A 27,864-nucleotide genomic window follows, 5' to 3' on the forward strand; every position below is an offset into this window, starting at 1 on the left:
CAACACCCCCGCTGGCATTCACATGAGCGATGTATCATGATGGCCAAGTCTTGCTTCTCAAGGCGTTGGGATTTCAAAATGTCCCTCAATTCGATTAGATCGATTCGCCTCACCCTGAGGCATATTTACGGGCGATTGGAGAACTCAAGGGCATGTGAGTATGAATGACACAGATCAACAAATAGTTACAATTGTTTGCGAGTCTTCTTGAAGAATCTTGACGTGTCCCCGCAAGGCAGCTCAAATGGAAGTGCATCAGCGCACATAGCGGCTGCACAGCTGTAATATCCCAAGAGACCGGAGACAAAGCCAAAGACACCGGCAGCTTTCATGAGGTTCTTTGCAACCTCGAGCTTTCCATCAGCATGGGCGAAGTTGGAGGCCGCGTCAAGGGTGAAGCAAAAGAAGATAGTGGTAAAAATGCCAAATGAAACCAAGTTACTAAAGTTTGTCAGCCTTGTGAAGACTAGAGAATGTCAGAACTCTTACATGGGAGCTGATCCAAGCATGAAAAACAGTGTCAAGACTGCCCAAACTACAGGAAGGTTAGCTGTAGGATCAATATGAGCATCAATCCAGACCTACTCAGAACGTAGAATCCCAATGCGTTGTGATACTCGGGTGTCGGTCCGCCATAAGAGTCAATGACACCAAGTGATGGGCACAGTATGACTCCGTAACCACCATAAAAAACAGCTAGAGAAGTGATTAGCCTTGAATCACAGCGTCTCCGTCGGGAATCGTTTTAGTCACTCACCATAGGCGCTCAAGGCAGAGTAGCCGAAGGTGTTACCACGGGCCATCTCCCACTGAGCAGAGACAAACATGCAAAGGCCAGCGGCGAAGCAAAGGTTGCCAATGAAGATTGTCTGGGTCTCAACTCCACGGAAGCCCATCATGGACAAAGACAAAGTGAGAAGCGTAGTGGCGAAGGTGCCCATAGCCAATGGGGACTATCAGGTTACGTTAGTTGTAGTCTAGGTGGGAGATATGGTAAATGATGTACAGGATTGCCGATGCATTGGCCCAAACCCGGAGCTGAAGGGCTCGGTGAGTGAGAACGAATCTCTTCAATACTCTTAGTGGTCATTGTGTATTTTGTACAGTGTTGTGTGATAATTTCAGGGTATGAAGCCTTATCAAGTCATCGTAGAGAAACATTGAGCCTCAGGACTTGGCATTGAGACCTTTTATAGACAATCCTGATTCCTCCCTGCATTTTGCAGAATTTTCTTCCCTTCCCTTCTCTCGACCCGGGTCTCAACATTTAGGTAATAGTTAACCCATGACTACTACCGCATTAATTTCCATATGCAGTGGCGTCAAAGTGCAGGAGTTAAAACTCAGACTTTTTTCGACTGTGGAGGAAACCGTTAGCTAATAGGTGTGCAGCCGGCCCGGACTAGCGCCCCGAATCTCCCCGGATCATGGAGCAGTTTGCGGGGTTGGTGTTTTCATGGGGTAATAGGGTATCACGGGACGTCAAAAAGAATGGAAGATGATGAAAAGCAAAGACAGCGGTGAAAGATAAGATTAGGGCTAAGCCGTGATTAGCCAGTAATTGACGAGTGACTGGAGAATCGAGATCATGTCTCGGTCAGTAGGTACAGAATTTACTATCCCTCACATACCATCAGACACTGGGGGCGGAAAGCAACAGGTTTACTATCAAACAGTTTCAAGATTCTTCGCGTAAGTATAAAGCCTGTATAAAGCCTATCTTAGCCTGTATGGGTCCATAGATCCCCCAAGTAAATTACCCATGCACCTTGTGGAAGTGTCCAATGATACCTCACCAAAGGTCTACAAGATATCAAACAAAGCGGTACTTCATATATGGAATGACAGTTTTAATGAATGGAACCTTTTGCGGACCAAACTCACAAGCCTGGATTTCCTCGTAGATCATACTCGCCGAGAAGCCCCCGATGGTCTTAGAATATGTCTTCTCTTTTTTGCACGGCACAGGCATTTTAGCCTCAATCCAGCGGCTGTAAGAGACACCACCCGACGAAAATTCGAGTCTCTTTTTCCGAAGCGGTAGCTGAACGAGGATGTCTTCTACTGCTTTGTTGGCCTTGATGAGATTGTCAAGGGGGCCTTTCAGATCATTCCTAAAGCTCTTCTGGATATTGATAAGACCATCACGGACTTTGCGACCAGATGCCGTCTTGGAAAGCTCAGAATTCTTAGCCCAGTTAACAGACAGGATCTGATTGATGGACGTAGCAGCAGTCTTTGCGGCGCCTGCATGGTTGCTGATGAGGTTGAAAGTCCCTGTGAGCTTCTTCAAGTCGTCTGCTGCCTGGGGGAGATATTGAGTCACCCTGAAGGCCTTGATGACGTCTCTCAAAGAGTTGACGTGATATTCAGTCATCAAATTAAGATAATACGCTTCATCTGCCGGGGTTGTGGTGTACTTGATGGCATTCTGTGTAATCTGCTTCATCTTGGGGATGTTTACAAGCGACTTCCCTGCAGCACTAGGAACACCTTGTAGACTCTTGACTGTTGCGATCGTGCTTGCATCTTTAGAATAGTTAGTCAAAGTTCCAAGCCTTGATGCGATAAGTCTTACACTTCTTGAACGCGTTGGCTGGCGTCGCCCCTTTACAGGCATTGTTTTTACAGACATTGGCCTTGACTGAGTTGACTTTGGTGGAAACAGTCTTGAGACGCGCTTGAACTTGCTTCGAATAGGTCTGTACATCTGTCGTCTTCTTCTTGAGAGTATCAAACAAGGTACCCCATTTGTTGAGCATCCCAACAAAATCGCTTTCGGTGACACTGTATGAGTTCTGAACGTAGCTGGCGAAAAAGGCACGAACTTTCGGTCCATCACATGTTCCAGTGTAGCAGGACATGACTGCTTTGGCGAGCTTTCTGTACGTTGCCACGTCAATCTGGAACTTTGTTAGTGACTGCACAGTGACAACATAGTGTCAATGGGCTGTCTTACCTCGGGGGCTCGAATGATGGTCCAGCCATTTGTAGCTGTAAGCTGGCTCCTAACCACCGATGCTCTGTCTGTCATTACGTTATATCCATTGTCTGAAAGACACTTTGAACGGTCAGAGAATGGTGGAGAGAACACGATCAAGTTGACGTACTGTTTCATCCTTGGATATCAAGTCAAGATACGGCCCCGTTAAGTGTGCATTGATCTGGCCATCGTAGTTGGGTTTGGCATTTGAATTGGTGCCCCAGTAAATGGCATTTGAGAGACAAGAGCAATACGTTTCGGCGTTATTCACGAAGTCGTTACTGCCAAGTGCCTCATCGACAGCGCTGCAGATATCCACGTCCTTGGTTACAATTTCTGTATCAATCTGGACACCATTGTCTGTAGGACTGATTTTAGCTGGGAAATAGTTTGAAGCTGCGTTGCCTTACTATAAATGGGTTTTGGGTAGTCGGGATACGTGACAGTGCTACTACAGCCGATGACTCCCCAAACATCACTACAGGCATCATCGATGTGTTTCTGCTCAGCAGCGTCAGTGCGGGAGAGAAAGGCACCGAGGAGTAGGGAAAGTGAAAAGGCCTTCATTGCAGAATTTTTGAGTAGGTCTTTACAAATGGATGATGATTTATCTGGCGAATGCAGGATATAGAATTGTATTAAATACTCAAGACTAGCCCCCGTTCACATGAGGTACTGTCCTCGTGGTTAGATGCCAAGGACCCAGAACGTCGTCGCAGCCAGCCACTTGCAGCCCAGATTCAGTCTGCCCTTTGAAGGCTTTTAGCTCTTCAGCCTCATTCTTAAAGTGCGAGGCCTTCCAAGCGGAACTTTCCATGTCACGCATCACCAGCTCGTTTCTGGCTGCCGGATGAAGCATGGTATGGTCCTGAGACAAAGACGATTAATGGTAGGGCTGAATTGACGAGCGTGTGAGTCGCAAATGGCTTAGCAACATGCCTTCCCCTGTGAGGCTGAAAGGCTTAATTTTATGGTTATTGAACGCCATGGATTTAGCGATACAATTCCATGTTGATTCGTGCGTCTTGCGCCACTAAGAGTCTGGCCTCAACGACCGGACCGGCCTTGGCAGGCTGATTGCAGGTCCCGGGTGCTAAGCAATGTGCCTCTTCTGCACGATCGTTTGCATTGTCCTGTTTTCAGGCAAGCCTCGTCAGTTGCTTGGTATGGGCAAGGCAGATGTTGGTGGATGGTGTCTCAAGCCATTGCCCCTTAGCATTCTTTTCTACCTGGAGACATTTAATGCAAAAAAATGCCTTGCGGCTTCGCCTTGACTCTTACCGCCCTGACACAATACAGAAACAATACAACCTGCTGGATAATGTCCCCAACATCAAAAAGGGGCAAAAATAGTTGTCCCTCGATGGGCAAAGGGCAAAAAAATGTGGTTCCGCCCGGGATCGAACCGGGGACCTTCTCGGTGTTAACGAGATGCCATAACCAACTAGACCACGGAACCGTGTCAATTGGATATTTAAGTGTCCTGCTGTTAGGCTCTAAGTTCCCCGTTGTTGTCGATTGTCTTTACTCAGATCAGCTTGCAAGCATGATGGCGCTCACGATGAAGGAGAAAGCTCGCAGTCTTTGCAATTTACCTTTCTTGCATACGTTTGTAGGCATGTTTCTTCTTCTTAGCTATAGGTCTTTTTGAGACTGTCTTAATACACGTGCCTCCAGGCCGGGGCCTGTCAGGAATGTGTCACGGGTAGTTATAGGCCGCCCACGAGTTCAACATGCAAACCAGTTTATTCTTTCTATAACATAAATACCTGCATACTTGAACGTTAAAATTATTAAGCTATGGAAAAGATCCTCTAAAATCTAATTGTGTATGCTAATAACAGCTTTTCCGGATCGCTTCTCAGCTCGATGCCTCAAAGCCCGGACCAAAACCCCCGAATACTTTTCGTCGCATTCCTTTGAACCTCTTCTTTCGGCCATATACTTCTGGTACCCTCCAACATCTCGGCCCATTCATTGATCAACTTGTCCCTTCCACCACGACCTGCAAAGTGTAGTAAGAAGTCCCCTCGTCTCGCATGATAGTCCTTCAAGCCATCTTCATCCGCTTTCTCAACGAAGTCTGTGGGCGATCCTTTAGGATAAGTGTTGAACCACTCTTGAGGGACAACTCGAACGTTGGGTTTGAACTTTGATTCGTTCATTATGATCTCCATCGCACTTTGCTCGGTAAATGGAAGTGAGACGTTGGGTCTGTAGTATCGAAATGCAGCAATGTCGCTGAACAGTTCAACTGCCCACTGGTTTACCCGCACGAAGAATACGCCGTTGTTAAGGCCGTTCCAGTCGTTGGTCACCAAGAGGTGTATGTCATCGGGGTTCGTCTCGTCTCTTCGCTCGGACTCGGAAGTGTCGGTGTCTTCAGTTTCGTCAGACTCGTCATCGTCGCGAGGTGAGAGAAAGCTCGATAAAGGGCGACACTGGTCGAGAATGAGAGTATCACGGTCCACCCAGAATAGCCATTCCAATCGTTCTTGGGCAGGCTTCACCATCTCTTTCAGGAGGAGGGACAGGATGAAGGCAGGTTTGTTCCATAGCGAATCAACAACCGGAGTGCACATTACCTCCAGGTCGTTGTTATGGATCATGCTATGAAGTACATGTGTACTTAGCGCTTTCTGGTAATGTTCCTGAACTGAACCAAAGTGTGCCGTGACTCTTCCGATCCGTACATCTGAGGAAGGGTATGGAGCCATATGCTGGCATGCATTCCGTATCGTCTTTGCCTCTAGCAGAAGGGAGGAGTTTAGCGAGGGTAAACATCGGCTCCCACCATGAGGGTGAATAAGAGAAAGAGGATCTTGTGAGGTGCCGCGACTAAAAGACTTCGGCCAGCTCCATTCGCCGTAGAATGTGTAGGCTTGGTAGCAAAGGAGGATGCCAAAGAGAGCAATGACTACTTTTAGAGCAACGGCGGCTGTTGACCATGGTAGTCTCTTGAGTTGAAGCATGGTGATTGTTGATTTGCCATTCTGGTCCGTCAGATCCAACTACTTATATTGATGGAGCTATGGTTCTGGGCAACGCGAGGACCTCAGGAAGGGGCCCCAAGATCCGGCCATTGACAAGTCTTGATTGTGAAGTCGTGACGATATCTCTGTATCTGTCGTAACAAGTCCCAAATATGCCTAGTTCCAATCCTATTTCCAAGCATATTTTTAATCTACAGGGATTGCCATTTGGGGAAACCCTCCACACTTCATTACGCCGGTCCATCATGGGATAAAGTGAAGTTCCATGTTAGTACAGATATCCAATGAGGATCGCGCGCCTCGTTTCCGCAGTGACATAATCGTGGTGGCAGTGATGTCGGCTAGCCCTGTAGCCCGGATATCGAGGACTAGCGTGGGGATAAATTAAGACGAGACTGTCACGCATTAGTACAGATGCGGCAACTTGTCTCTTGACACGAGCTAGATCCCTCGGGAATACGAAAGATCCATCATTAAACAGGAAAAGTCGCTAAGAAAGCATTTCGCTTCTCGGCTGAGTCGGCGACGTGAAACAGCGGCCCATGGTGGGTCGAATTACGGCAGTACCAATGAGCTTACAGGCTACGGTGGCCCGCGGACATGGGGGATGCAGCAAACGCTCGGGCGAGTCAACAACTATCACGAGCTAGCACAGCCCTATTTATACTGGTCATGTTATAAGTCCATTCAGGCTCCCCGATATGTAGCTCTGGTTAGCCCTCTCGTAACAAATGGATCACCATGGCCACCATACAACCTCAAGATCAACCACGGAAGAAGCGAACCAGGGCCAAGGTTCCCAAGGTCAGAACAGGTTGCAAGACTTGGTAAGTGTCTGAGACCTCGGGTCGGCAGAGGAAATCCCGGCTAATCCTTAATCTAGCAAGTCAGTTACTCGGATAAGAGCGAATGGCACGAGCTGTAAGACTAATCTAGTGTTGCAGACGTCGCCACTTGAAATGCGACGAAGCAAAGCCGTCCTGCCTTCGTTGCTTGAGGGACAAATGGACCTGCGATGGCTACTCACAGAGCAGCCCTGAGCAGTTTTACGTCAGCGTCACTTCCTCTTACGAGCTGCCTTTGCATCCAAAGACTGAGGAAATGACCAGCGGGCCCAGTATATTACGCCCAGCTCTGACAGACGGAGTGTTGGTCAATACAGCTGATAATGCTCTGTATTACCATACTAGGGAGTGGGTGATTCCCGACCTCGAGATGATTGATGGCTCAAGAGAGTTCTGGCACGACATCATATTACCACTATCCTACTCGAACACTGCCATCAAACATGCCCTATGTGCACTGGGGGCTTCTCATCAGCGGTTTCTCGCATCATACCCAGGGAACCTTAACAACTTGGACCATTCCATCGACTACGACCATCAAGCAAATCTCAAATACAGCGAAGCTATTGCCCTAATACGTCCAGTCATGGCAGAGAACACTGCCTCCAACATACAAACCGCATTACTATGCTGTACGATATTTATTTGCATCGAGAACTTACACCGCCGTTATGCAGACTCGGTCCGCCATCTCCGCGCCGGTCATCAACTTCTAGAATCACTACGAACCCTTCGATCACCGGAGATATCGCCGAACGGAATGAGCTGTCAGCCAGGAGACGCTGTATTGTTGAAAACATTAGCTGCAATGTTCTCCTCTCTCGGAAAAAGTGTTGGCGCCTTCACAGGAGATACCTCCTTCTCCAACATAACTCAGTGTACTCCAGAGATAGATATGGGCAATCCCAAAACGCCTTTCTTAACCATTACAGAGGCTGAAGACTCCTTATCAGCCTTGAACACCTTCTTCGACGACTGCCTCTTTGGCAGCGACACTCCGCCCGGCCACGATCAAATAATTGGCTGCAAGAGTCTTGCGCAATCAGCCACCGAGTCGTTCACCCATGCTCTCGATCTAATAAAACCCCTTTTCCTTTCATGGAGTTCAAAGATGCAAATTTTTGTCATGTCTATCCAGATAAATCCATTTGGAACCCTGGAGAAACGCCGCTTGGCTGTATTGTCTCTGTATCAGACAACATGGTCAGCTTTTCTCAATACAGACCCTCACAATACAGGGTTTTCGAACAGTGACTACGAACGGATACTCAGCAAGATTGAGCAGATCATTGCGCTAGAAAACTCCCAAACCCGGCCAATGTTTGCTTTCGACGGTCATCTAGTTCGCGAGCTTTCTACAATCTGCGCTTCATGTACAGACGCCGAGATCCGGAACAGATCGATCACGATATTACGGTCAATGAATAGACGTGAAGGAGTCTGGGATAGTTGGGAGGTGGCAAACATCTACGAGAAAGTCTTCAAGGGACTAGAAGACGGTACTTTGTCATTTGATGATTTACCATGGGGCTTTACACAATTATTAAAAGAGCTACATAATTGAAACATAATATATCTCAACAATACATAACAAGTTGATGTTTTTGCTTCATTGAATCCCGTGATGACATCTATTTGCACTATGTCTATAAGGCCTGGCCATGCGCCTGTTCATCAGACCAAGTCCTCACGATTCCGCCACCACAAAGCCCTATGAGGCGCCATTGGAGGATGAACCAACTGCCAATGCTGGCAATGGCAAATGGCTTGGAAAGGAGGATAATGGGTATGTAAGTCAACACGGGCGACCCGGGGAACACGGGACTGGCAAGAGAGGTGGAAGCTACCTTGGCCGGCGACATCACCCACCATGACCAGGTATAGAGGGATGATAAAGTGGCCAGCACGAGGCAACACAAGATTCACCGGATAATTGAATTATGGCAGGGAAAGTCCTTCTCAATCTGCTCATAGGAGTTTCGAAAACATGGGAAACGCTCGACAGTGGCAACTCGATCTTGTTGATGCTAGTTAACAGGTTGAATGGCCAAAGATATGATGTGCTCAGGGATTCTACCAACCAACCATGGAACGGATCGCAGGCAAACGATTACAACTTATTTGAGATAGTATTCATCTATCAACGGCCTCCAATGCAAGAAATACATCGTACAGTAACTAGCTTATGGGCAGCTTGGAAGAAGACGACTAGTTCTCATGTTTGCAGGGGCCATTCATGTCGAGAGATGGGGCCAGAAATCTTTCAGATTCATCTTCAACCAAGTTTACTTCTGTAATATTTCTCCCAGTCCATCTCCAGTAGACGCCAGACGAGGAGCAAGAGATGGGTCGAGGAGGTTCAGGTCGCTAAGATAGCTTGTGTAACCGAGGCTCGTTCTCCTTCACAGTTCACCCTCCGCTTCACCCTCCCAGATCTCATCCTTATCAAACTTCCCCTTCACATTCTGAAAGAAGAGCAGGTTGCTCATTGGGTTCGAGTTTCCATAAATCGATACAAAGTCCAATCTGTGTCGAGACAATGCAGTACCCTCCGCCCACTACCGCGCACCAGCCCCCCAGCATAGGGATAGCGATGGGGGAGAACATGAGAATGCCCAACAGATGTGGCCTGGTACTAACCGGATAGTACGAATGGACCAGCCACAGAGATAGTCGCCACATAGTTTTGAGGACATACAAGCCGTGGATTAGTTCACCAGGGATTGGCGAGACGCAAAGCAAGACGGCGAGATACTGGCGAAGGCGCGAGGTGATTTGATCTTTGAGGTTGATGCCAGAGGCTGGCTGAGGCGGAGCCTCGCTGGATTTGGTGTCTTCTTGTCCTTCGCTTTTTCTGATGAGTAAATTGTGTTGCCCTTCTGACCAGATGCTAGTGGATATAATCAGGATGGTCAAGACCCAGAAGAGGTCGCTCTGGAGGTACTCGTACCACGGAGACTCATCGGAAGAGTCGGTTTCGGTAGTCATTCTGGGTGTTGGTAGTGACCGTGAAGAAGTGAATTGGAATTTCTGGGATGAAATGGATGGAGAGGGGTTGTTTCCCCTAAAGGGCCTGTCTATATAGCTGATAGCGACGTCTATACTTCACATTCAAAACCTTCCTTTTTAAAAACTTCTATATAGTGATTAGAAGCTCTCAGCCACATAGCTCGTGACCTGCCAATGACATACTTCACCGATATTCATCATTAGATGGCCTTATTCGCCCCATTAGTGATCATTATGCTTTGCGTGTAATTTTATGAAATTTTGGTGGTCACCGTACCAGCGAACAAGGTCGTTGGCATGGCACACTATCACCCCGGATCTGATACTAATCATCTAAGTTGTGAGCCAGATGTGCTGTTTGTCTTTGAGACTTGTGACCGAGAGCTTAAATCAGTCAACAGAGCTTAGTCCAATTCACATCTGTCTATTATATCAACATAGAGCCAATCATTTCAAAGGATGCTTAAGCACCAACTTTCCAAAAGTGCCCATGTTCTTAACGTTATACACCTCCTTGATCGCATCCTCTCCAGAACCTTCAAAGACCCGTACAGGCGTTGGCACATACCCGCCAGGGGCACCATAATTCTCAACAGCCCAGCGAAAGCCCCTCCAATGTCGATCAGCAGCAGCCATATCCTTGAGCCAGGACATCTTTTGGCCTCCAGGCAACTCGAACTCGACATCAAAATGACGAGCACCCATTATTCCTTTATACTCTGAATCGCCACCCACCATCACTGAAGCCAGAACAGCTTTATCGTGTTGAGGAATCGCTTTCTTGAGTAGGGCTTGCGACTCGGGAGATCCACGCGCGTCAAGGGCCCAGATTGTTCCACTGGTTGATTCCAGGGTTGACTTGACCTTTTCGGTTACATCCATGTCGTTGTAGTCGAAGGACTGGGTTGCACCCAGTGTTTTCAGGTATTCGTGTCGCTTAGATGAGGCAATGGTTATGATGGAAGACACTCGTGCTGCCCGGGCAAACTGAATAGCAGCCATACCAACGCTTGTCGCACCGCCCCAGATCACCAATGTTCCCTCTGGGGCAGCGACACCCTCATCGGGCGTGCCCTTGGCAACACTGGGTGGCAGCGGAAGGCCGATGTCGTTGAAAAGGCCGGTGGCAGCTGTCAGCCCTACGTACTGTTAGTTAAGAGGGAACTCTCGCTTTTGGTGCAGTCACAACATTACCAACGATAGAAAGACCAGCAGCGTCTTGGGGCGGTAAGTTCTCAGGAACCTTCCAGGCCCAAGATGCAATAATTGTCATGAATTCTTGGTGCGTTCCCCAACGCAATGGTGGGTTCTGGCCCCCAGAAAGGACCCCTGCCACAATGTCACCTGCTTTGAAGGACGTGGAGGCAAGGGTCTTAGACTCGAGGACCTCGCCACAGAATTCTGTTCCAATGACATAGTTCTTCAAGCCGAAGAATTCAATGATTTTGGTATCGGCAGGATTGACGCCCGAGTACAGAACCTTGATGAGAAGTTCTCCTTCTTGGGGCTCGGGAAAAGGAACATGGCGAACGACAAGCTTGCCGTCCTCGTCGGCATATAACGCCCTGCTGGTGGCTGGTGTAGAGCCCATGGTTTCTAGGAGTATTTTATAAAAAGATGATGCTGTGCTCCAAGCTGATTGAAATATGGTATGAATGATTCAGTAAAGGTCTCATCAAGATCTTTTTATAAAGTTTATCGCGTCGATCCATGCCTTGACCAAACTCCGCAACATGTCCGCATTTCGCAACATGGTCCAACTCCGCCGGCTATTGTACCACGGTATGAATTCACTCGCAGCTTTTCGTTTGATAGACTTGGATCTGCCGCAGTACGTACCTCGGGACTCGCTGCAACTGGCATTGCCGTGAATAAGGTTGCTGGCCATAAGGTTGAACTCAAGACTTGCAAGACCTACCATTCGGAGTAAGAACTACAGATCCGAAAATTCAAGTCGCTCCCTTACTCAACACATGTAGCATAAGGTAACTTAGTTGTTGTGAAAGAAGGACGGACCTTGTTGCGCTCTCGGGCTCCGTTAGCTCCAGGTTCCACAGATCCATTTGCTTAGGTTCGCTAGCACTCCCGCCCGCTGTTACATTAGGTACCGCTAAAAAAACAGTTGATCGCTACGCCTACAAGCACTGAAACAGACAATTTCAGCGGCCTCTGGTCGCTTTCTGTCCATGTTCCACCAAAGTTGATGGCCGGGTTATAGCCGACACAGTTAATTCTGGTGCCTGAATCAAGTCAATCTCTTTTGGCTGGAAAGATTGGCCTTTGTATGTTGACATTAAATCGTAGCCTAACAGGCAACGACCAAACAACACCCTCTTAATACAGGCTTCGGCCTCAACGCAGCAAACATACGTAACACAGCCTCAAAGAACACTCCATTCTCTTGTACATGCTCCTTCAATATGACGCGTAACCTTTATATCCCTTTCGAGATCGTCCTTCAGATCCTTGAAACGTCCATCCCGTCGGGTGAACCCAATCGGATTATTGACGTTGCAACCCCGGAAGTTCAGCAGCTCGTCGCCTGGACAAGGGTATGCCGCGCGACGTATGAACCGGCGACAAGGTTTCTGCGGCAGCACTGTGTACATCTTGACTCGATACCTCGACTCCAGAAATTCTTGCGCTCCCTAAACTACTCCAAGACTTTGGAGGCAGACGGCCATCTTCCCCCTACCATCCCACTTTCTGCAGTGTCGTCCATCTATCTCGGACTCAGCCTCGAGGAGATCCAGTCGATACGAGCTAGCGCGCTTGTACGCGATGTCTTTCTGGAGCTTGGTGGCTCTGTCCGCCGATTAATCGTTGACCTGCCGTTTCGCAGAATCGCTATGCAACATAGCATCGATGCGCATATCGATCAAGTCTTCTCTCGGGGTCTACAAGCGTTGGTCAACCTCGAAGAATTCGTCACCTTAGGCGGCCTGCCTTCATTAGAGTTCTGGAGGAGTGAGCTCAACGTCAGCCAAATTTGGCCCAAGCTACGAAAAGTCGCTGGATTCAGCATCAACCTCAGTGACGAAGGGCTCTGGCACAATGTTGCACTACACCGAAACATCGAGCATCTGGTTATCACAAGACCTTATTTACTTCGTGTTCAGACTTGGAACATCAAGCAGTCTATTGGCAGCGAACTTTGGAACCCCGAGTTTGGAGGTGACTCGACCTATGCACGACCTTTGAAGATTGTCATTGTCAATCATGAGTTTAGCTCGCCTATTATTGACACGGAAGGCGGAAATATTCACGACCCGGCTGGGCTTCTTGATGTCTCGCCTATTGAGATACCAATGCACGCGAAAAGGGTCGATTATGTCTGCCGTGAGTGGCTGATCAAGGCTGCGAAAGAAGATACGCTTTGGAGGTATTGACGCATTAGCGTGTAACATATGATAATAGGAAACGTATTAATCGATATCATGGTCCTGGGATCATCTTCCTCGGTCGTCTTAGCCAAGGCAGGGCTGCCTTGGTGGTCATCGTGGCGATGTAATTGGCAAGCGTATGAACATTCTGCAAGAGAGCTAGTGGTGGCAAGAAAGCCCAAGACCTCTATTCTAAGTAATAATAAGATTCATTCAGGGTCTATATATCTTAGTAGGCCATTAGACTATTGACTTTTGGTTCATGGCTATATTTTCTGTTGTGTATCATCCCTTCCCGTATGCCCTGCACTGCAATAGTGGCCACGCTTTATTTAAGGAATGAACATGGAAGTCCCGTAGAGCTAACCCATCTCTGAAACAATCCGTCAGCTCATAGCCCTTGTCGGTGCAGTATACTGGAAAGATAATGGGCTTGTTCATGGGGTGAAATGTGCCCAGGTATACCATTAAAAGTCCCTCAAGTAATTGCGGCAACCATCTCTACGATTCCTGTGAGTTCTGATTATCAGAAAGTTTCTCAGGGTTCTTCTAAATACCAAGCACGCCAAAGTTTGAGCATACGTCGCCCTGTCGTGCAAAGTCGTAGTGGATGTCCGGTATGCCGGACTTGTTGATCGTTGCCTCGTGCTGTTTGATTCGAAGATACCCCCAACGCGAATTTATCATGGATCCAACGTATAATTTGCTTGTCATGGACGCCGAGATATTTGCACCGGGTTTTATTGTCCCAATAAGATGATGGGGTGGCTGTTTCGACAGCGTCCTTTTGATATTGCCGGCACCCACGCGAATCGGAACATTGATATAACCATACGATGCGTAAATTCTGATGGAACCTGAGGTAACTTTAAAAGACCTCGGGGCTCAAGGTTCAAGTTCCCTATGATTTGTTGCGATCGCAGAGGCATGGCGCTGGGGATGGCGTTGGCCAACCCGTCATGGTTGGAGTATATAAGAACTTGTGGCTGAAAGCATAAATCAGCAGAAAGAACTTAGTATAAGAGCCACTCGAAAATTTCTAGTTGTAGCTCTGTCAATGTATGGAAGTTTAAACCAGTCCATAATGGTGATTTCATCTTCAGAGCGCACCCAGATAATCAGTTGCTGAAGAATATTCTCGAAGTTTGACCGAAGACGTCTTACATCAGGATCTTGCGGAACAAGTGAGTGCTGGACATTCTGTTCCTCGACCCAGTCCTCTGCCGTTTTGATCGAGATTTATCACCATTTAGGGGTCTCTTAATGCAATTTGACGTTTCGTGACGGCAAGCGACAATATTCTACCGTGGTCCAACGATGACCACATCGTTTCAGGAGCGGAAGTTGGCGGAATACATCCGCGCCTCTTTCGTTCATCGACCTTACCCTACACAGTAGTAGCAATGGGCGATTTCAGTGCTTGACCTCCATGAAACAGGTTACTATATGTACAGTTTAAAGAGATTATAATTTAGTTGATCCGGCTCTTTATTTTTGTTACTTTCTATGTGATGTGTCAGCTTCTGAAGTGTCTATTGTATTTTCCTCCCGTGTGACAAGCAGCATGCGCCGATCAGCCTGCTGGTCCACCATCGAAAGTCTCGACCGTAATTATCTATTAGGCTGGCGTTATTAAGGCTACGAAATTATTGAATTTTAAACAACAATAGAGAATTTTATTCTGGAAGTGACTGCCTAAGCAATGCTTCGATTGGTGAATCTGCTTGCTGCAGCGATCTAGAGCCTCATCTGAGCGGCCAATACCAAAGAAGCAGGTCGCGTGGCCCAATGGCAAGGCGTCTGACTACGAATCAGAAGATTCTGGGTTCGATCCCCAGCGTGATCATCCTTGCAACGAGACGTGGGCTCTTTTCATCAGGCACATCTGATCATGATTGAGAGGGTCACAGACAAACAATCCTTTTGTCTCGACAGAAAGTTACTTTATTATTTTTATCGGCCATTTACCCACCATGAATTTGGGAATCCTTTTTTCATCAATTTTACTGTGTTCGACTGTTCCTTTGTCTACTTCTTCCGCAAGAGTTTTACCTTCATCTTCTTCAACCGTCGACTCTCAAACGCCTTGGTGACCCGCCAATTGCTGACAATCATGATGAACACAAAGAAAAATATGAACAGCGCTCCGATGAGCGGCACAATTAATGTAAACACCGTCAACCCGTAACTCACATCCTGGAACGCCTGGTTCTCGACCAACCGATCAACACCCAATCCGACCTGCATCGCCGTGAGCGCGATCACGACATAACCGAGAATACCAGCAAGAACCGAAAAATTGTCGCGAATGAGATCGCCGTAGACTGTATGCGACGCGACTCGTGAGTAGCCGCGCAGCAAATATCCTTTGCGAAGCGCGTAGACTTTGTTCAGCCTGCTCAGCCGCAGCTCCCCGTACCAGTAGCGCGGATTGACGCGATCGTAACGGTGATTCTCGAGAACCTGAGCAGTCAGTGCTTTCCAGCCCTCCCATGTCACTTCCTCAGGCAGTAATCCATGCTCTTTTGCGATGCGAAAGTCGCTTTTGTATGCGATGAGCGCAGCATAGGAGAAAAGAAATCCCCGTGCGGAGGCATCAATGTTGCCTTCGGTCACGTCAAGATGGGCTGTATCGCTGATGTTGCTGACCCAGAAGTCGGGATCAAGGAGATAAGCCGGTAAAGGCTTGAGAAAAATACGATTTCTCCACCAGATCATGTGCAGCTCAGAGAGCTCGCTGATGACGATCTCTCGCGAGATGAGCCGTTGGTGATGAAGTGGCCGGGGCGGCATTGGGCGGCCGCAAGCCCAGAGCCATTCTTGTACGTCATTGAGGCGCGAAACCGATAGTTCCCGCTCTAGGAAGTTGGGGTCCGATGTAGGAACGACAATATCATCGTTGAAGCGGTTGCTCGCAGGGAGGAGGCTATTGAACTCATCCTTGGACTCCAAGCCGTCGCTAAGGAAGTCCTTTTGTAAGATGCGGACCGTGAATGGCGGCGGTGGACTAGCCATAGTGAGATGTTAGATTCAATGACACGGCGTAAGATTTAAGTTTCTCAAGGAGCATAAATAGAGAACGAATGCCCCGAGGATGGTGAGTCTCTTGGAAACCTCGCGTAAACACAGAGAAAAGAGTGGAAATTAGAGCTGACCATTACCAAGCAAGGGTCAGTCATAAGGCTGGTAGGCAACCCCTGCTCTCAAGGCCGATAGCACCATCCATGATTGGGCTGTAAGCGGCGTTCCCCATTATCTTGATCACACGGCCCGCTCTGTGCCCACGGATTTCACCTCGGGAAAAGGGGACAGGCCGCTGCGCCCTGCTGACTGTCCAATTTCTTTAATTAGGCACACCCTGCGTCTCAGCCCAAAGGAGCAACCAGACCGGGCAGTGGCACCATGGACAATCGATGAGGCACTAACGAGGTATCGCCTGTCTAAGTGCTTACTCTGGACGATGAATGTTAAGCGCATAACGCCGAGTTAAAAAGCTCAGCAGATGCTGACATACATAGACCCCCAGTAAGCCAAGATGTGGGGGCCAAGAATGAAACGGGAGTACCTACTCCTCCGTAAGACGAAAATTAGGAGGCGTGAACGTTGTCAGATCAACACCAACAACGAACGCCAAGTACTTTTCTGATCGAATTGGCCAATATGTCGCTTCGTAGAACAGCAACGCGACGCGGCGGCCCTCCTGGGGCTGCTCCTAAGCAGAAGAAGGGCTACGAGAATGTTGAGCAGGGGATCAAACAGCTCTATCCAGAGCCGGACTCAACCAGAAAGACCGATATGGAGTAAGCATCAGCCCAAAAAAATGACTACTGAAGCAATGGACTCACCAACACGTCAATAGTATTGTTTTTGTGCCAGGTTTAGGAGCTCATCCTTTGCTGAGCTTCAAATCGACTACGAGCGATTTTAATTGGGCCAGTGAGGAGGGCATAGCTCGCGACTTTCCAAATGCTAGAATTCTTCTGTATCACAGTGAATCCTCATGGACTGGTTCCATCAAGGTGAAGCAGTTTCTTGGCAACCTGGCCCAGACTCTGCTCGAAGGATTGAAGATGAGTAGAGAGGTTTGTTTTCACGTCTTTCGACTTAGCTCAAGAGTTTAGTCTGACGAGTACTCTAGAACATGGCCATTCCTCGTCCAATCACGTTTATTGGGCACAGTATGGGAGGACTTGTCATAGCCAAGGTATGATTCGTCGTTTCGACGTTGTCTACTTGTTCTGATTTTGCCAGGCTATATGTATCGCTGCAACGAGACAAGATCTCTTCCCAAACATGTTCGAAGACATAGCCGGTTGCGCATTCTTTGGAACACCGTTCAAGGGCGCTGAAGCAGCTTCTCTGGCATGCATGCTTTCCTCAGTTGGAGAGAAACTTGGCCATGCAACAACCTCCAAACTGCTCGAGCTCATGAGGCCAGACGACGAAAGTCTGGCTGAGCTTCGGAAGGAGTTCGTGAGACTGGTAATCAAGACAACGCCTAAAATCGAGCTCTGTGGTTTCTATGAAGAGCACCCTACGACGATTAAGGATCTCTCTGGGATGCCTCAGTTCTTATCGGCTCTGAGCATTCCGATGCCCAAGAAGTATGCGGAGTTTGTCACGAGAGACTCCTCCATCTTGGATGGTGTGATGGAGACGATGGGCTTAGCTGCCAATCATCGAGACTTGGTCAAGTTTGATAGCTCCAAGGATGAACGTTACACACTAGTCCGAGGACCTTTGAAACGACTTATCAACGGCTCACATCTGCGTGTCAAGAATCGACACAATGCAACAAGACGCACTGATCCAGCCACTATAAACCTTGCTTTACGAACTCTAGAAGGTGCACCAGTCCAAAGCAAGAGGGAAAGCATTGCTCAGAACACAACCACCTCCCCGTGGTTCTCTAAAGAGCCAGAGTTTCTGGGCTGGTTAGCCAAGCCTAGTGAGGGCGAGGACAGTTCGCTTGTCAAGAAGGAAGATTGTCTCTGGGTCCGTGGCCGTGATGGTCGCGGCAAAACAAGCGCCGCATTATCAGCCATTGAAAAGATTGAAGAGTTGACCAAGGACGAGGAGGTATACGAAGAGGAGATCACCGACGAACCGTACACGGGCTCATCACGAAACTATCTTTCTTACTTCTTCTGCGACAAGACGCCCGATTATGGATCAGCTGAGAGTCTATTGAAAGCTCTCATTCGCCAACTTTTGGAACGGCAGGGACTTCTGGCGACGCATGCCAAGTTTCTTCTCAAGAAGAAAGGTCGAGAAACACAGCCTCTTTTGACTGTTGAGAACTTATGGCAGGTCCTTCAAGATATCCTCGCTGACGATGTGTTTACTGGGGCCAGGGTGTACTTTGTCATCAACAACATCGAATCCCTCTCACAAGATGCCGTGTCTACAAACACTCTCTTAACCCTGCTCAGCTCGGAGGTTGAGCATGACGGTACCGGAAGACGCCCGCTGGTTCGATGGATGATCACAAGTGGCCAATCTTGGGACATTGACCGGGCTTTGAAGAGGGATACCGTCCGACTGGTTGATCTTGAAGACGCAAAATATGGAGACCAAGTCCAGCTCGAGCTTCGCAGGCACGCACAGAACAAGGTGCTGGAACTGATCGAGCATAAGAAGTATAGCAGAGCTCTTGCATACTTTGCTAGCAGTGTTATTGGCAAGCGGGCTCAAAACACGCAGTGGATTGACATTACATGTGACCATCTCGAGGAGCTTCCTCAGCATCAGAATGACCTCCAAGTCCGTCGTCTTCTCGAAGTCATCCCACAAGAATTAGACGCTCTGCTCACTTCTGCATGGAAACAAGTGTTTGACAACAACCGGGGTAAGGCCGGGGAGATCAAGGAAATGCTTCGTGTTTTGGTCCTTACTTATCAAGATCCAACTGAGGCTGAGCTTGGTCTTCTTGCTGGTCTTGACTCTTCACCAGCGGAAGTTTCAGAGCTACATGATCTGATCCAGAAGTGTAGACCATTAATCGTACTGAAAGAAAATGGCCTCCAAGAGAAGACGGTGTGCTTTACTGAGCCAGTGGTCAAGACCCATCTTCTTGAGCATGCACACATGCTGCTTGGTCTCACCAGCGAAGATATCAAGCTACAGCATGGTATTCTGGGTTTCCGAGCGTTCAGTCATATTCTAGAGACCTTTGACTTTCCGCTTTCCGATGTTCCTCAGCAAATAGACGGAGCGGTGGGTGAGGTTGCTGGTGCTATAGAAGCCAGCCCAAATAACGGAGAGAGTGTTGCCTCGGGAGAACCAGAAGCAAACGACCAAGAAGTTATCCAGAAAGAGGATGAAGAGGAATCCGAAAATGAATCTCAGAACGACGATGAGTCTCAAAACGACAACGCCTCTGTCGCCTCGGAGGAGTCAAGTGATGAGGAAGATGAAGAAGAAGAGGTGGATGAAGACCCTGAAGCGCCATATCTCAAGGACATAGCACTGGCCTATGCTGTTACACACTGGCTATCTCACGCCAGCCAAGCGACTGCTGATCTTGCAGAAGCGCTGAGCCTGGAGGAAAAGTTCTGGCAGGCGGATTCCATTATTCGACGTCGTTGGTTGACTGAACACAACCGACTTACCGGCTCCTTTGCTTACTATGCTCGGGAGAAGTTGACAGGACTTCATGTTGCTGCTACGATTGGATTTAGAGACCTAGTCGCGGCTTTGATGGATCATGGTTTTGATGAGGACAAAAACGCGATGGACTCAGACTATAACACTCCGGTAAGTGATGACGTTCTGCGGAGGCAAGAAACTATGAGACTTTAAGCCGTAGCGTGTATGTGCTGACATTACGTAGCTGCATTATGCAGCCGCCTTTGGGCATGATGACATTGCTGAGGAGCTTCTTGACAGAGGAGCCAATATCGACGAAGGCATCAAGGGCAATCTTATAACTCCTTTGCACAGAGCAGCAGCCGAAGGAAACGTCAAGGTTATGAGTAAGCTACTACAACGGGGAGCGAATCCGAATGCTAGCTGCGGTGCGTACGGAGGTGTAATCTGTGCGGCTATTCAGTCTGGAAACACTGAAGCCGTCAAGCTTCTGGTAACTCATAATGTCTCGCTCGTCACTCAGGATGATGAAGATGAAGACGACAAGGCTGAGGGGGAGAATGACGAGGGAGAGGCTAACGACGAGGAAGCTACGAATAACGATGCGGGTGAGGAGAGTGACAAGGACGAGGGTTCAGAGTCGGGCTCAGATTCCGACTCTGACTCCGATGAAGAGGAGGAGGTCATTACATCACCTTTGGCTCTAGCAGCTATGAGGGCTGACCTTGCAGTGTTCGAGTTTCTGATCAAGGAGTATTCCGACAAACTACCTGCTGAAGAGTTCGGCATCGCCCTTGTCAAAGCAGCAGAATACGGTCGATTTGAAGCTTTCTCGCGGCTATTCCATGACTTTGAACACAACCAGCAGTTCAAACAGGACGCCCTCGATGGAGCATCTTTTGGGGACCATTGGGCGATCGTCTCGTTGATCCTGGATCATTGTCCTGGCTTGAACTGTGACAAAACCTTCCTACAAACCGCGCAGGGAGAAGATGGCGATGACGAGATTCGTATCTTGGGAGCTATGTGGGAGTATTCACAGGGTAATATCTCGCCTGAGGCGCTGGATGAGTCCTTGTATGAAGCCACAGACTTTGAGAATCAGAGGACGGTGGAGTTGCTATTGAGATATGGAGCCAACGCGAATGCCACTGGCGAACTGTAAGTCTTGGTTGAGATGATTGAGAGGTAGAACGAGCTGACCGTGACTTACAGATACGGGAATGCCTTGACAGCGGCTTCTTTTGACGGCACCATCGAGATAATCAAGCTGCTTCTCGATGCTGGTGCTAATATCAACTCCGCAGACGGATGGGCTCTCCAGACTGCTGCGGACCAAGGTCATGTCGAAGTTGTCAACCTTCTCTTGGAGCGTGGGGCCAACGTCAACGCAACTACGACCAATGCCAACATGCCCAAGTGTACCGCTTTGCAGGCGGCCGTTGAGTCTGGCAAAGGAGATATTGTCGATATTCTCCTCGAGCATGGCGCTGATCCTAACCTTGGAGGAGGCGAGTTCTCTCATCCCATCATCGCTGCGGCAAGCAAAGGTGAAGAAGCTATCTTCAAGAAGCTGCTGGGAGCCAAGGCAGATGTGACGGTTGTCGGAGGAGAGTATAACTCGACTCCTCTGACATATACAGCGATATATCTTCCTCTTGACTCGATTCGCCTGTTGTTGGACGCAGGTGCCGATATCAATCATGCTGATAACGAAGGAGACACTGCACTTATCCTCACAGCATGGAGCGGTGATCATGAATCTGTTCAGTTCCTGCTTGATCGTGGGGCTGATGTATTGGTCAGGAACAAGGCAGGTCTCAATGCATTGCAAAAGGCCCTTGAGGCGGGCAGAGAAGAATGCGTCAAAATCCTGACTAACCACATATCGGACATAATGGAGGCAATCAGGGTTGCGATGGTTTCTGGCGATGCTTCCATCACTGCAGTGATTCGAAGCGTGCAGAACCAGAAGCAGGAGCTCAACTACGATGACCCGAAGCCGATGCAAGAGGAGAGTAGGAGAAGTTCAATCTACGAACCAGAATCGCCTGAGGCCCAAACTCAGAGAGCTGTTCCATCTGTCAGTTTTGCTTCTGAGAAGATCGTGGCGGATGATACCCCGAGTCACCATATCGCATCACCGATAGCTAGACCATCTATCACGCCATCTGGCCCTTCATCCAACTCTTTCGCAGACCTATACAGCCCTGCCCAAGACATCCTCGACTTTAGCCCAAATCCACTGTACAAGCGTCAGTCTGAGCTGATCACACCGACAAACGAACAGTCGAAGGGGCCTATAAGAAGGAAACCTATCACGGGTGCCAAGCCTGCTATGTACAGACCGTACCAACCCGGCGGAGGTGGAGAGAACGTGCGACACTCGACTCCTCCCGGATCATTGGCGAATGCATTCCAGGCGTATCAACCGATGCAGCAACAGACTCCTCCACCGGAGAATCTTCCCTCGCTTTCACCCCCGGAGACGTATACGCCGCCGAGCCAGACTACACCTGATCCTGGTTTTGTGCCTTACGCGCCACCTGGACCTGCGAACTACGGACAGCAGAATCAAGAGCCGGTGAGAAAGTCATCGCGGTCGTCGTTTATGGGCATGAAGGTTCCATGGGCAGATGGCCGGTTCAGCTAGAGCGTAAATGTAAAGAACTTGGATTGAGATAGTGTACGATTAGCTGTTGAAAAGTCGCAGTGGAATAGTCCATGATATTACTTTTCTGTTGAAATCAATTGCCCAGATTGTGTGGATATACAAGACGATGTAACACTAACATCAACTGATGTCTTTCACACCAGAGTCTGTTAGTCGAGTATCTTTTGTTATCTTTTGCCTTCTGGCCGAACAAGGCTCGTGCGATCAGGTTTTTTGACAAGTCCAACCTCTTTTAACAATTTAAAAATGTGGAAGACAAGAAGCATCATATTGAGGAAGCTGGATCTGCAGTTGTAAGAACGAGCTTTGTCAATGGAATCGAATGCGAAGGCTCGGGGAAGTGAGTGAGCCAAGATTGGCGAGTGAAACATCGGACTTTGGAATGTCCGAGGTGCGCAATCTGCGATGGCTCGAAGGATTGAACTTTTGAGGTCGAATTTATCTCGTGAGTCACGACTAATACGAAAAGAGATTATAGGAATGGTATCTTGATGATTCAAAGTGACTCACCTGCCGAATAGCCATAATGATGTTGCAGATGAGAGCCGGTAGCCGTGTCATCTTCCTTATCGTGGATAACTTATCGTCTGCTAATGCGATAAGGGTAGATCTCTGTGACAGAGACTGCTCACTGCTGAATCTGCCATATGGAATAGCGAGAATTATTGATGGATTTCAATGTCGGAAAGTGGATAGATGAGACGAAACTAGATTTTCTCTGAACTTATTCCTGAGCATCTCATCCAACAGAACCATCTTAATGAGTCAATTCCACGATAAGCCCGGATTTGTCGTCATCGAAGCTTTTGTCATCCTGTTCGATTTGTAACGTTGATCCGAAGTTGGTTAGCGGCCGTTAGCTTAGAAATTGTTGCAGCTGCTGTCAAACCCATCCTCCACCAAAATCTGCTTATGCGGACGGCATCGTTGTCCGAGAGGATTACAAAGGCCTTGCTGACAGGCGCAGCAAGAGACCGAACACCGAGCACGCAATGGCAGATACAGAATAGGCATGTCCAAGATAGATACATCAAAGGGTGAATGCCCAGTGGTATGTTAAATAGAAGCAGGCTTGCCCTCAGGTTGAATACAATAAACAATCATCAATCACTTCCAAACAGCCCAAAGCATCTCTTGAATTGTCCAAAACGCCAAAAAATTTAATGTTACAAACACAAAATACTACAAAGAGTACTTCAGTAAAGATGCGACACTCAAAGAAAATGCAGGTTGCCGATGGCGATGGTGAGCTTCTCAATTAGGGGCCCTGGGACCAGACTGTTAACAAGTGCAGATCATTACACGCCCAGCAAAAAGTCGCAAACTTCAAGAAAAGGCAACGGATCTGGCAAACAACTCCAGCAATTATATAGATTATACGAAGATGCCAGGGACATTTACAACCAATCCGCCCTGGCCAAGACAATTGAAGACATGTTGCGAACAAAAAACCGACCGCGCATCACCAAGATTGTTTCGCTGGGTCTCGGCAGCTTGTTGGACGCTAAGGACCAACAGCGACGCATCAAACAATTGGTCGTGCTGATGGCCATCGCATCTCATCTAACTTTATCAACGGGCGATAAGAGGAAATTGAGAATTTACGCCCAAGACCCAACATTCACAGCTGCCGACGAGACCTTTCTCCAGAGCCTCGATATCTCCGTACTAAAAACACCGTCAATTGCGAACCTGGGTGAGGCTGGACAGATGATGGACGAGGAGACACTTGTCTACAGCCCATTCCTCACGCTTGAGACATACAAACTCCTCTTGTCTTCATCACAATCCTCAGACGGAACAGTCAGAGCACCAATATTGGTCAGCGACGATTTCAACGCGCTGAGATTAAAATGGGACAAGCGCACGTCGGAGCGAAAGGACGTGGAGGGGTTAATTCAGGGGGCACGCGAATATCGTCGGCGCGCAGTTAGTGGGGAGGGGTTCTGGACGCAGGCCGATCGCCCATTTCCCATGGCCCTGTACTTGCGGGATGTGGGCGCTGCCCGAAACACGATAAGATCGGAATCTCAATCTTCCTTCTCGCGATTTGAGCATCAGGCGATCCCGATACATGCTTAAATCATGTTTAACGGGGGAGACGTCCAAGGGAGTCATGATTGGCGAGGTCTCAGACATCAGACACTTCCCTCGTCTCCCTCGCGTCCGGAGGAATTTCTGATACTGTACCAAGAATGCAAGGAGTTCAGATCGGAGCGAATAACCTGGATGCATTTCAGCCTTAAAATGTGGTCTCATTAGCGATAGTCATAGCGTTGGAGTAGCGATGATTTTTTTTTTAGTCTCTGGTTAGACTCAATTGACATTTTCTGCTGCTTGATAAGGATCATCATGAGGTCTGCGACGTTTTCCTGTTCCTGTATGTGTTGCGAAGGCCGGTCGGGCACTAATGCCAATAGCTTGGGGAAGATGGCGCACCTGAAGACAGGGAGGGGGCAGTGACAGAAGAAAAACGTCGGGCGCCTGGACTGAGTTAGACGCTCGACGATGTAGAAGCGAGATGGCTTCTTGCGTTGATGATAGAGCTGGCCAAGAAATGACAGAAACGTGCAGTTGACGAGGTCATGTTGTAGGCAGACCTGCCGTGGGTATCTGACGATTAACTGTGAGGGCAAGACAACGAAATACGTTGATGTGAACTTGTTATGATGCTAAAGAGCAGACAGGAAACATCAGGTTGCTGAGGTTTGTGGGCTCGAGTTGACCGGGGCAAGGGAAGAATGTTGACCTCAATAATCACATCGCGAACTGATTAAACTCTAGGTCGGGGCTGGCAACTTTATAGCAATCTCTCAAGCTCCATCTTTCCAGCAACTATTCCTCCTGTGCTCAGACTTAATCTTCAAGACTGGAGATTTGTTTCACGAGATCAACAATCGTCTGCTTGGCAGACCCTATGTCGCTCCCATCATGATCCTTTGGGCGACAGCGATGTTTTGGCGCTGTAAAATTAAGCTTGTCCGTTAGACCGCTGCTGTGTAGCGCTCGTCACGCTAAAACGGCGCTGAGTCCAACCCCTGATTTTAGCCTCCGGGGCTGAGACATCGCCCAAAAGTAATTAATTCTAGGCGGGTTTAGGTCGGCGATAGCGCCATGCACAGGTGGAGTCAGTTTTCCTTCTGGTATTCTTTTTTTCCCTCCCTTGAATCGATAATTCAACAGACCAAGATCTTGGCAAGCCACTTCGTCCCTTTTTCCCTGGCAAAATGGGCAGAGGTACCTGTTTGTGGCGATATGCCAGTGATTTAATCAGTCCAATAATGTGCAATTGGTGAGGGAATGGACTGCGTGCAAGGGAGGGTCTGGAAATTCCAGTGGCTTTTTTTCTCCTTTTCTGCGCATCTAGCACCGTTGAACTCCCTGGTATATAGTCATGTCACAGCGGGACCCCTCGGCTTGCCCCTCGACGTCCTTCGTTCGATCATCCATTCATTCATTCATTTAAACGCTCTTTTGAAGCGCAGGTTAAGCTTGGTCAGTTTTGTTACTGATCTGAATCAATCTGCTTCCTCTCTCTCTCAACATGACAGGCACTAACGAGGGTGCCGGCTGGTTCCGCCAAATGTTCAGCGGCGGTTACCAAGAATTGCCGACAACGAATGTCGTCAAGGATAAGACTGAGACCACTCAGATAATGCCAAGGAGGTTCTTGCGATTGTCAACAAGAGGGTTCTTGCTCGTGCTGGCAGCAATTCTTCTTATTCCTACGTTTTTGGCTCTTGCAGCTCTAGAGGTAAGCAGCGTCGCAACCACCGATGGGATCTTCAATTGACTGACGATTGCAGGGCCGACAATACCTCTCCGATGGAACGGCCGATGTATTCGAGATGGGCGAAACTCAAGATGCAAGCTCGCCTGTCGCTTCACCCGCTTCACCCGTTTCCCCCGCCTCGCCCGCTGGCATCCCCGTCATGGTAAAGCCTCCCAAGAAGGCCGGCAACATCTTCAACCGCCGTCTCGTCATCCTCCTCCCAGCCAACGCCCCCGGTGTCAACGTCTGCAAGGCCATTGTTACAGCGGTTGCCCTTGGATATCCCGCCCCCGTTATCCTGAACTGGGGCAAGAGTGGTTCGCATCTCGCCAAGATCGCTGGTGTCCTCGATTATCTTGACTGGAGCTCTCGTCAAGGCAGCTCAAGCAAGGACCACTTGAACGAGGATGACCTTATCATGGTCGCAGACAGCGCCGACTCTTGGTTCCAGCTCCCCCCAAGTGTACTCCTCTGGCGCTACCATGCTCTCAACGAAGAGGCCAACGCTCGTCTTCGCGCTCAATGGCCACACAAGTCTGAGATGCCTATGAAGCAGACCATCATGGTGTCCGCCCAAAAGAGGTGCTGGCCTCGCGCCAAGTCCGGTTCCAACCTGCACTGCGATGCCCTCCCAGAGTCCCCTCTCCGAGAGGATCTCTACGGACCCGAGACAGACCAAGATCCCAACTTGCGCATGGTCGACGTCCGACCCAAGTACATCAACAGTGGTGCCTTCATTGGACCCGTCGGCGATATGCGAAAGTATTTCCGTCGCGCCCAAGAGCGTTACGAGCTTGGAAAGGCCGAGCAGGGCGACCACTTCTACAGTGACCAGGGCTTCTTTGGTGAGATCTGGGGAGAGCAAGAGATGTGGCGCACATGGCGACGCGAGCTTGGCGATGCCATTGATCCCTCTCACAATGTTTCCACTATGGTCCGCGATCAATTCGAGTTCCACGTCGGTCTCGACTACAACCAGACCATCTCCATTCCCACTGTCTTCGAAGAAGATGATGGCGATATCCTGACACTCAACAACCAGACATATATTGCCGAGCGATCTCGAGAGCTCGAGATTGAGCCCGTTCGTCTGACTGCTGTCCCCGAGGAGATTGCCAATGCGACAAATCCCCTTGCGCGCATTCTCTCAGAAGAGGACCGACGCACATTGAACTGGGGCGACATGACTTTGTACGCCGACTTCTTCACCACCGCCATCCCCATCAACATCCATCACAACGCCCACATCAACAACCTCAAGACCCGAAGAGTCTTGTGGTGGGACCGCATGTGGTTCTTCCCCTACCTCCGCCAGCTTGTCAACGCGCAGCTCACTCAGCGCCGACAGCAGCCTCTGGGCAGGGTCGAGATCCCCGAAGGTCGGGCTATCTACTGGGGTCTCGAGGCATACCGAACTATCAGGCGGTTCATGCCTGCTCAGCGCGGTATGGTCAATACCGACTTTGACACCGTTTGCACGTCAAGTTGGGCCAAGAAAGAGAAACAGAATTGGTGGGATGTTGTGTTCCAAGATGAACAGGGACCATTGGTACTCAAAGCGTGATTTTAGGTCTTTACATGGGTTATTTGGTGTATATTAAATGTTTAGAAAGGGTT

The 27,864-nt window shown here is 48.9% G+C and overlaps 11 protein-coding genes and 2 non-coding genes across 13 annotated transcripts; 6 read left to right on the forward strand and 7 right to left on the reverse strand.

Annotated features, from left to right (window-relative positions):
- Positions 1 to 185: 185 nt before the first annotated feature.
- Positions 186 to 1,090, reverse strand: FPRO_14147 (uncharacterized protein; the record flags this gene model as incomplete). Its single annotated transcript, XM_031219140.1, has 5 exons — positions 186 to 441; positions 490 to 535; positions 586 to 696; positions 758 to 953; positions 1,007 to 1,090. The coding sequence occupies 5 exons, from the start codon at positions 1,088 to 1,090 to the stop codon at positions 186 to 188; spliced, it is 693 nt and encodes a 230-aa protein (XP_031084928.1).
- Positions 1,091 to 1,813: 723 nt separating this feature from the next.
- FPRO_14148 (uncharacterized protein) lies at positions 1,814 to 3,550 on the reverse strand (the record flags this gene model as incomplete). The annotated part of the gene is made up of 5 exons (XM_031219141.1): positions 1,814 to 2,529; positions 2,579 to 2,903; positions 2,960 to 3,061; positions 3,111 to 3,343; positions 3,394 to 3,550. 5 exons carry the CDS (start codon positions 3,548 to 3,550, stop codon positions 1,814 to 1,816), a joined length of 1,533 nt encoding a protein of 510 aa, XP_031084929.1.
- Positions 3,551 to 4,368: 818 nt separating this feature from the next.
- tRNA lies at positions 4,369 to 4,442 on the reverse strand. Its single transcript has one exon. It is a non-coding gene; the product is annotated as a tRNA-Val (tRNA).
- A 415-nt stretch (positions 4,443 to 4,857) lies between these two features.
- On the reverse strand, positions 4,858 to 5,955 carry FPRO_14149 (uncharacterized protein; the record flags this gene model as incomplete). Its single annotated transcript, XM_031219142.1, has 1 exon — positions 4,858 to 5,955. One exon carries the CDS (start codon positions 5,953 to 5,955, stop codon positions 4,858 to 4,860), a length of 1,098 nt encoding a protein of 365 aa, XP_031084930.1.
- Positions 5,956 to 6,707: 752 nt separating this feature from the next.
- Positions 6,708 to 8,385, forward strand: FPRO_14150 (uncharacterized protein; the record flags this gene model as incomplete). The annotated part of the gene is made up of 2 exons (XM_031219143.1): positions 6,708 to 6,803; positions 6,913 to 8,385. The coding sequence occupies 2 exons, from the start codon at positions 6,708 to 6,710 to the stop codon at positions 8,383 to 8,385; spliced, it is 1,569 nt and encodes a 522-aa protein (XP_031084931.1).
- An 881-nt stretch (positions 8,386 to 9,266) lies between these two features.
- On the reverse strand, positions 9,267 to 9,809 carry FPRO_14151 (uncharacterized protein; the record flags this gene model as incomplete). Its single annotated transcript, XM_031219144.1, has 1 exon — positions 9,267 to 9,809. The coding sequence occupies one exon, from the start codon at positions 9,807 to 9,809 to the stop codon at positions 9,267 to 9,269; it is 543 nt and encodes a 180-aa protein (XP_031084932.1).
- A 468-nt stretch (positions 9,810 to 10,277) lies between these two features.
- Positions 10,278 to 11,421, reverse strand: FPRO_14152 (uncharacterized protein; the record flags this gene model as incomplete). The annotated part of the gene is made up of 2 exons (XM_031219145.1): positions 10,278 to 10,969; positions 11,025 to 11,421. 2 exons carry the CDS (start codon positions 11,419 to 11,421, stop codon positions 10,278 to 10,280), a joined length of 1,089 nt encoding a protein of 362 aa, XP_031084933.1.
- Positions 11,422 to 12,250: 829 nt separating this feature from the next.
- Positions 12,251 to 13,219, forward strand: FPRO_14153 (uncharacterized protein; the record flags this gene model as incomplete). Its single annotated transcript, XM_031219146.1, has 1 exon — positions 12,251 to 13,219. The coding sequence occupies one exon, from the start codon at positions 12,251 to 12,253 to the stop codon at positions 13,217 to 13,219; it is 969 nt and encodes a 322-aa protein (XP_031084934.1).
- A 1,768-nt stretch (positions 13,220 to 14,987) lies between these two features.
- tRNA lies at positions 14,988 to 15,059 on the forward strand. Its single transcript has one exon. It is a non-coding gene; the product is annotated as a tRNA-Arg (tRNA).
- A 182-nt stretch (positions 15,060 to 15,241) lies between these two features.
- FPRO_14154 (uncharacterized protein) lies at positions 15,242 to 16,228 on the reverse strand (the record flags this gene model as incomplete). The annotated part of the gene is made up of 1 exon (XM_031219147.1): positions 15,242 to 16,228. The coding sequence occupies one exon, from the start codon at positions 16,226 to 16,228 to the stop codon at positions 15,242 to 15,244; it is 987 nt and encodes a 328-aa protein (XP_031084935.1).
- Positions 16,229 to 16,873: 645 nt separating this feature from the next.
- FPRO_14155 (uncharacterized protein) lies at positions 16,874 to 22,454 on the forward strand (the record flags this gene model as incomplete). Its single annotated transcript, XM_031219149.1, has 6 exons — positions 16,874 to 17,013; positions 17,073 to 17,295; positions 17,352 to 17,417; positions 17,465 to 19,969; positions 20,046 to 20,962; positions 21,017 to 22,454. 6 exons carry the CDS (start codon positions 16,874 to 16,876, stop codon positions 22,452 to 22,454), a joined length of 5,289 nt encoding a protein of 1,762 aa, XP_031084936.1.
- Positions 22,455 to 23,680: 1,226 nt separating this feature from the next.
- Positions 23,681 to 24,557, forward strand: FPRO_14156 (uncharacterized protein; the record flags this gene model as incomplete). The annotated part of the gene is made up of 2 exons (XM_031219150.1): positions 23,681 to 23,720; positions 23,770 to 24,557. The coding sequence occupies 2 exons, from the start codon at positions 23,681 to 23,683 to the stop codon at positions 24,555 to 24,557; spliced, it is 828 nt and encodes a 275-aa protein (XP_031084937.1).
- Positions 24,558 to 26,019: 1,462 nt separating this feature from the next.
- On the forward strand, positions 26,020 to 27,811 carry FPRO_14157 (uncharacterized protein; the record flags this gene model as incomplete). Its single annotated transcript, XM_031219151.1, has 2 exons — positions 26,020 to 26,229; positions 26,282 to 27,811. The coding sequence occupies 2 exons, from the start codon at positions 26,020 to 26,022 to the stop codon at positions 27,809 to 27,811; spliced, it is 1,740 nt and encodes a 579-aa protein (XP_031084938.1).
- Between the last annotated feature and the right edge of the window lie 53 nt (positions 27,812 to 27,864).

The sequence above is a fragment of the Fusarium proliferatum genome, assembly GCF_900067095.1.
Source record: "Fusarium proliferatum ET1 genome assembly, contig: FPRO_scaffold008, whole genome shotgun sequence".
NCBI classification, from domain to species: Eukaryota; Fungi; Ascomycota; class Sordariomycetes; order Hypocreales; family Nectriaceae; genus Fusarium; species Fusarium proliferatum.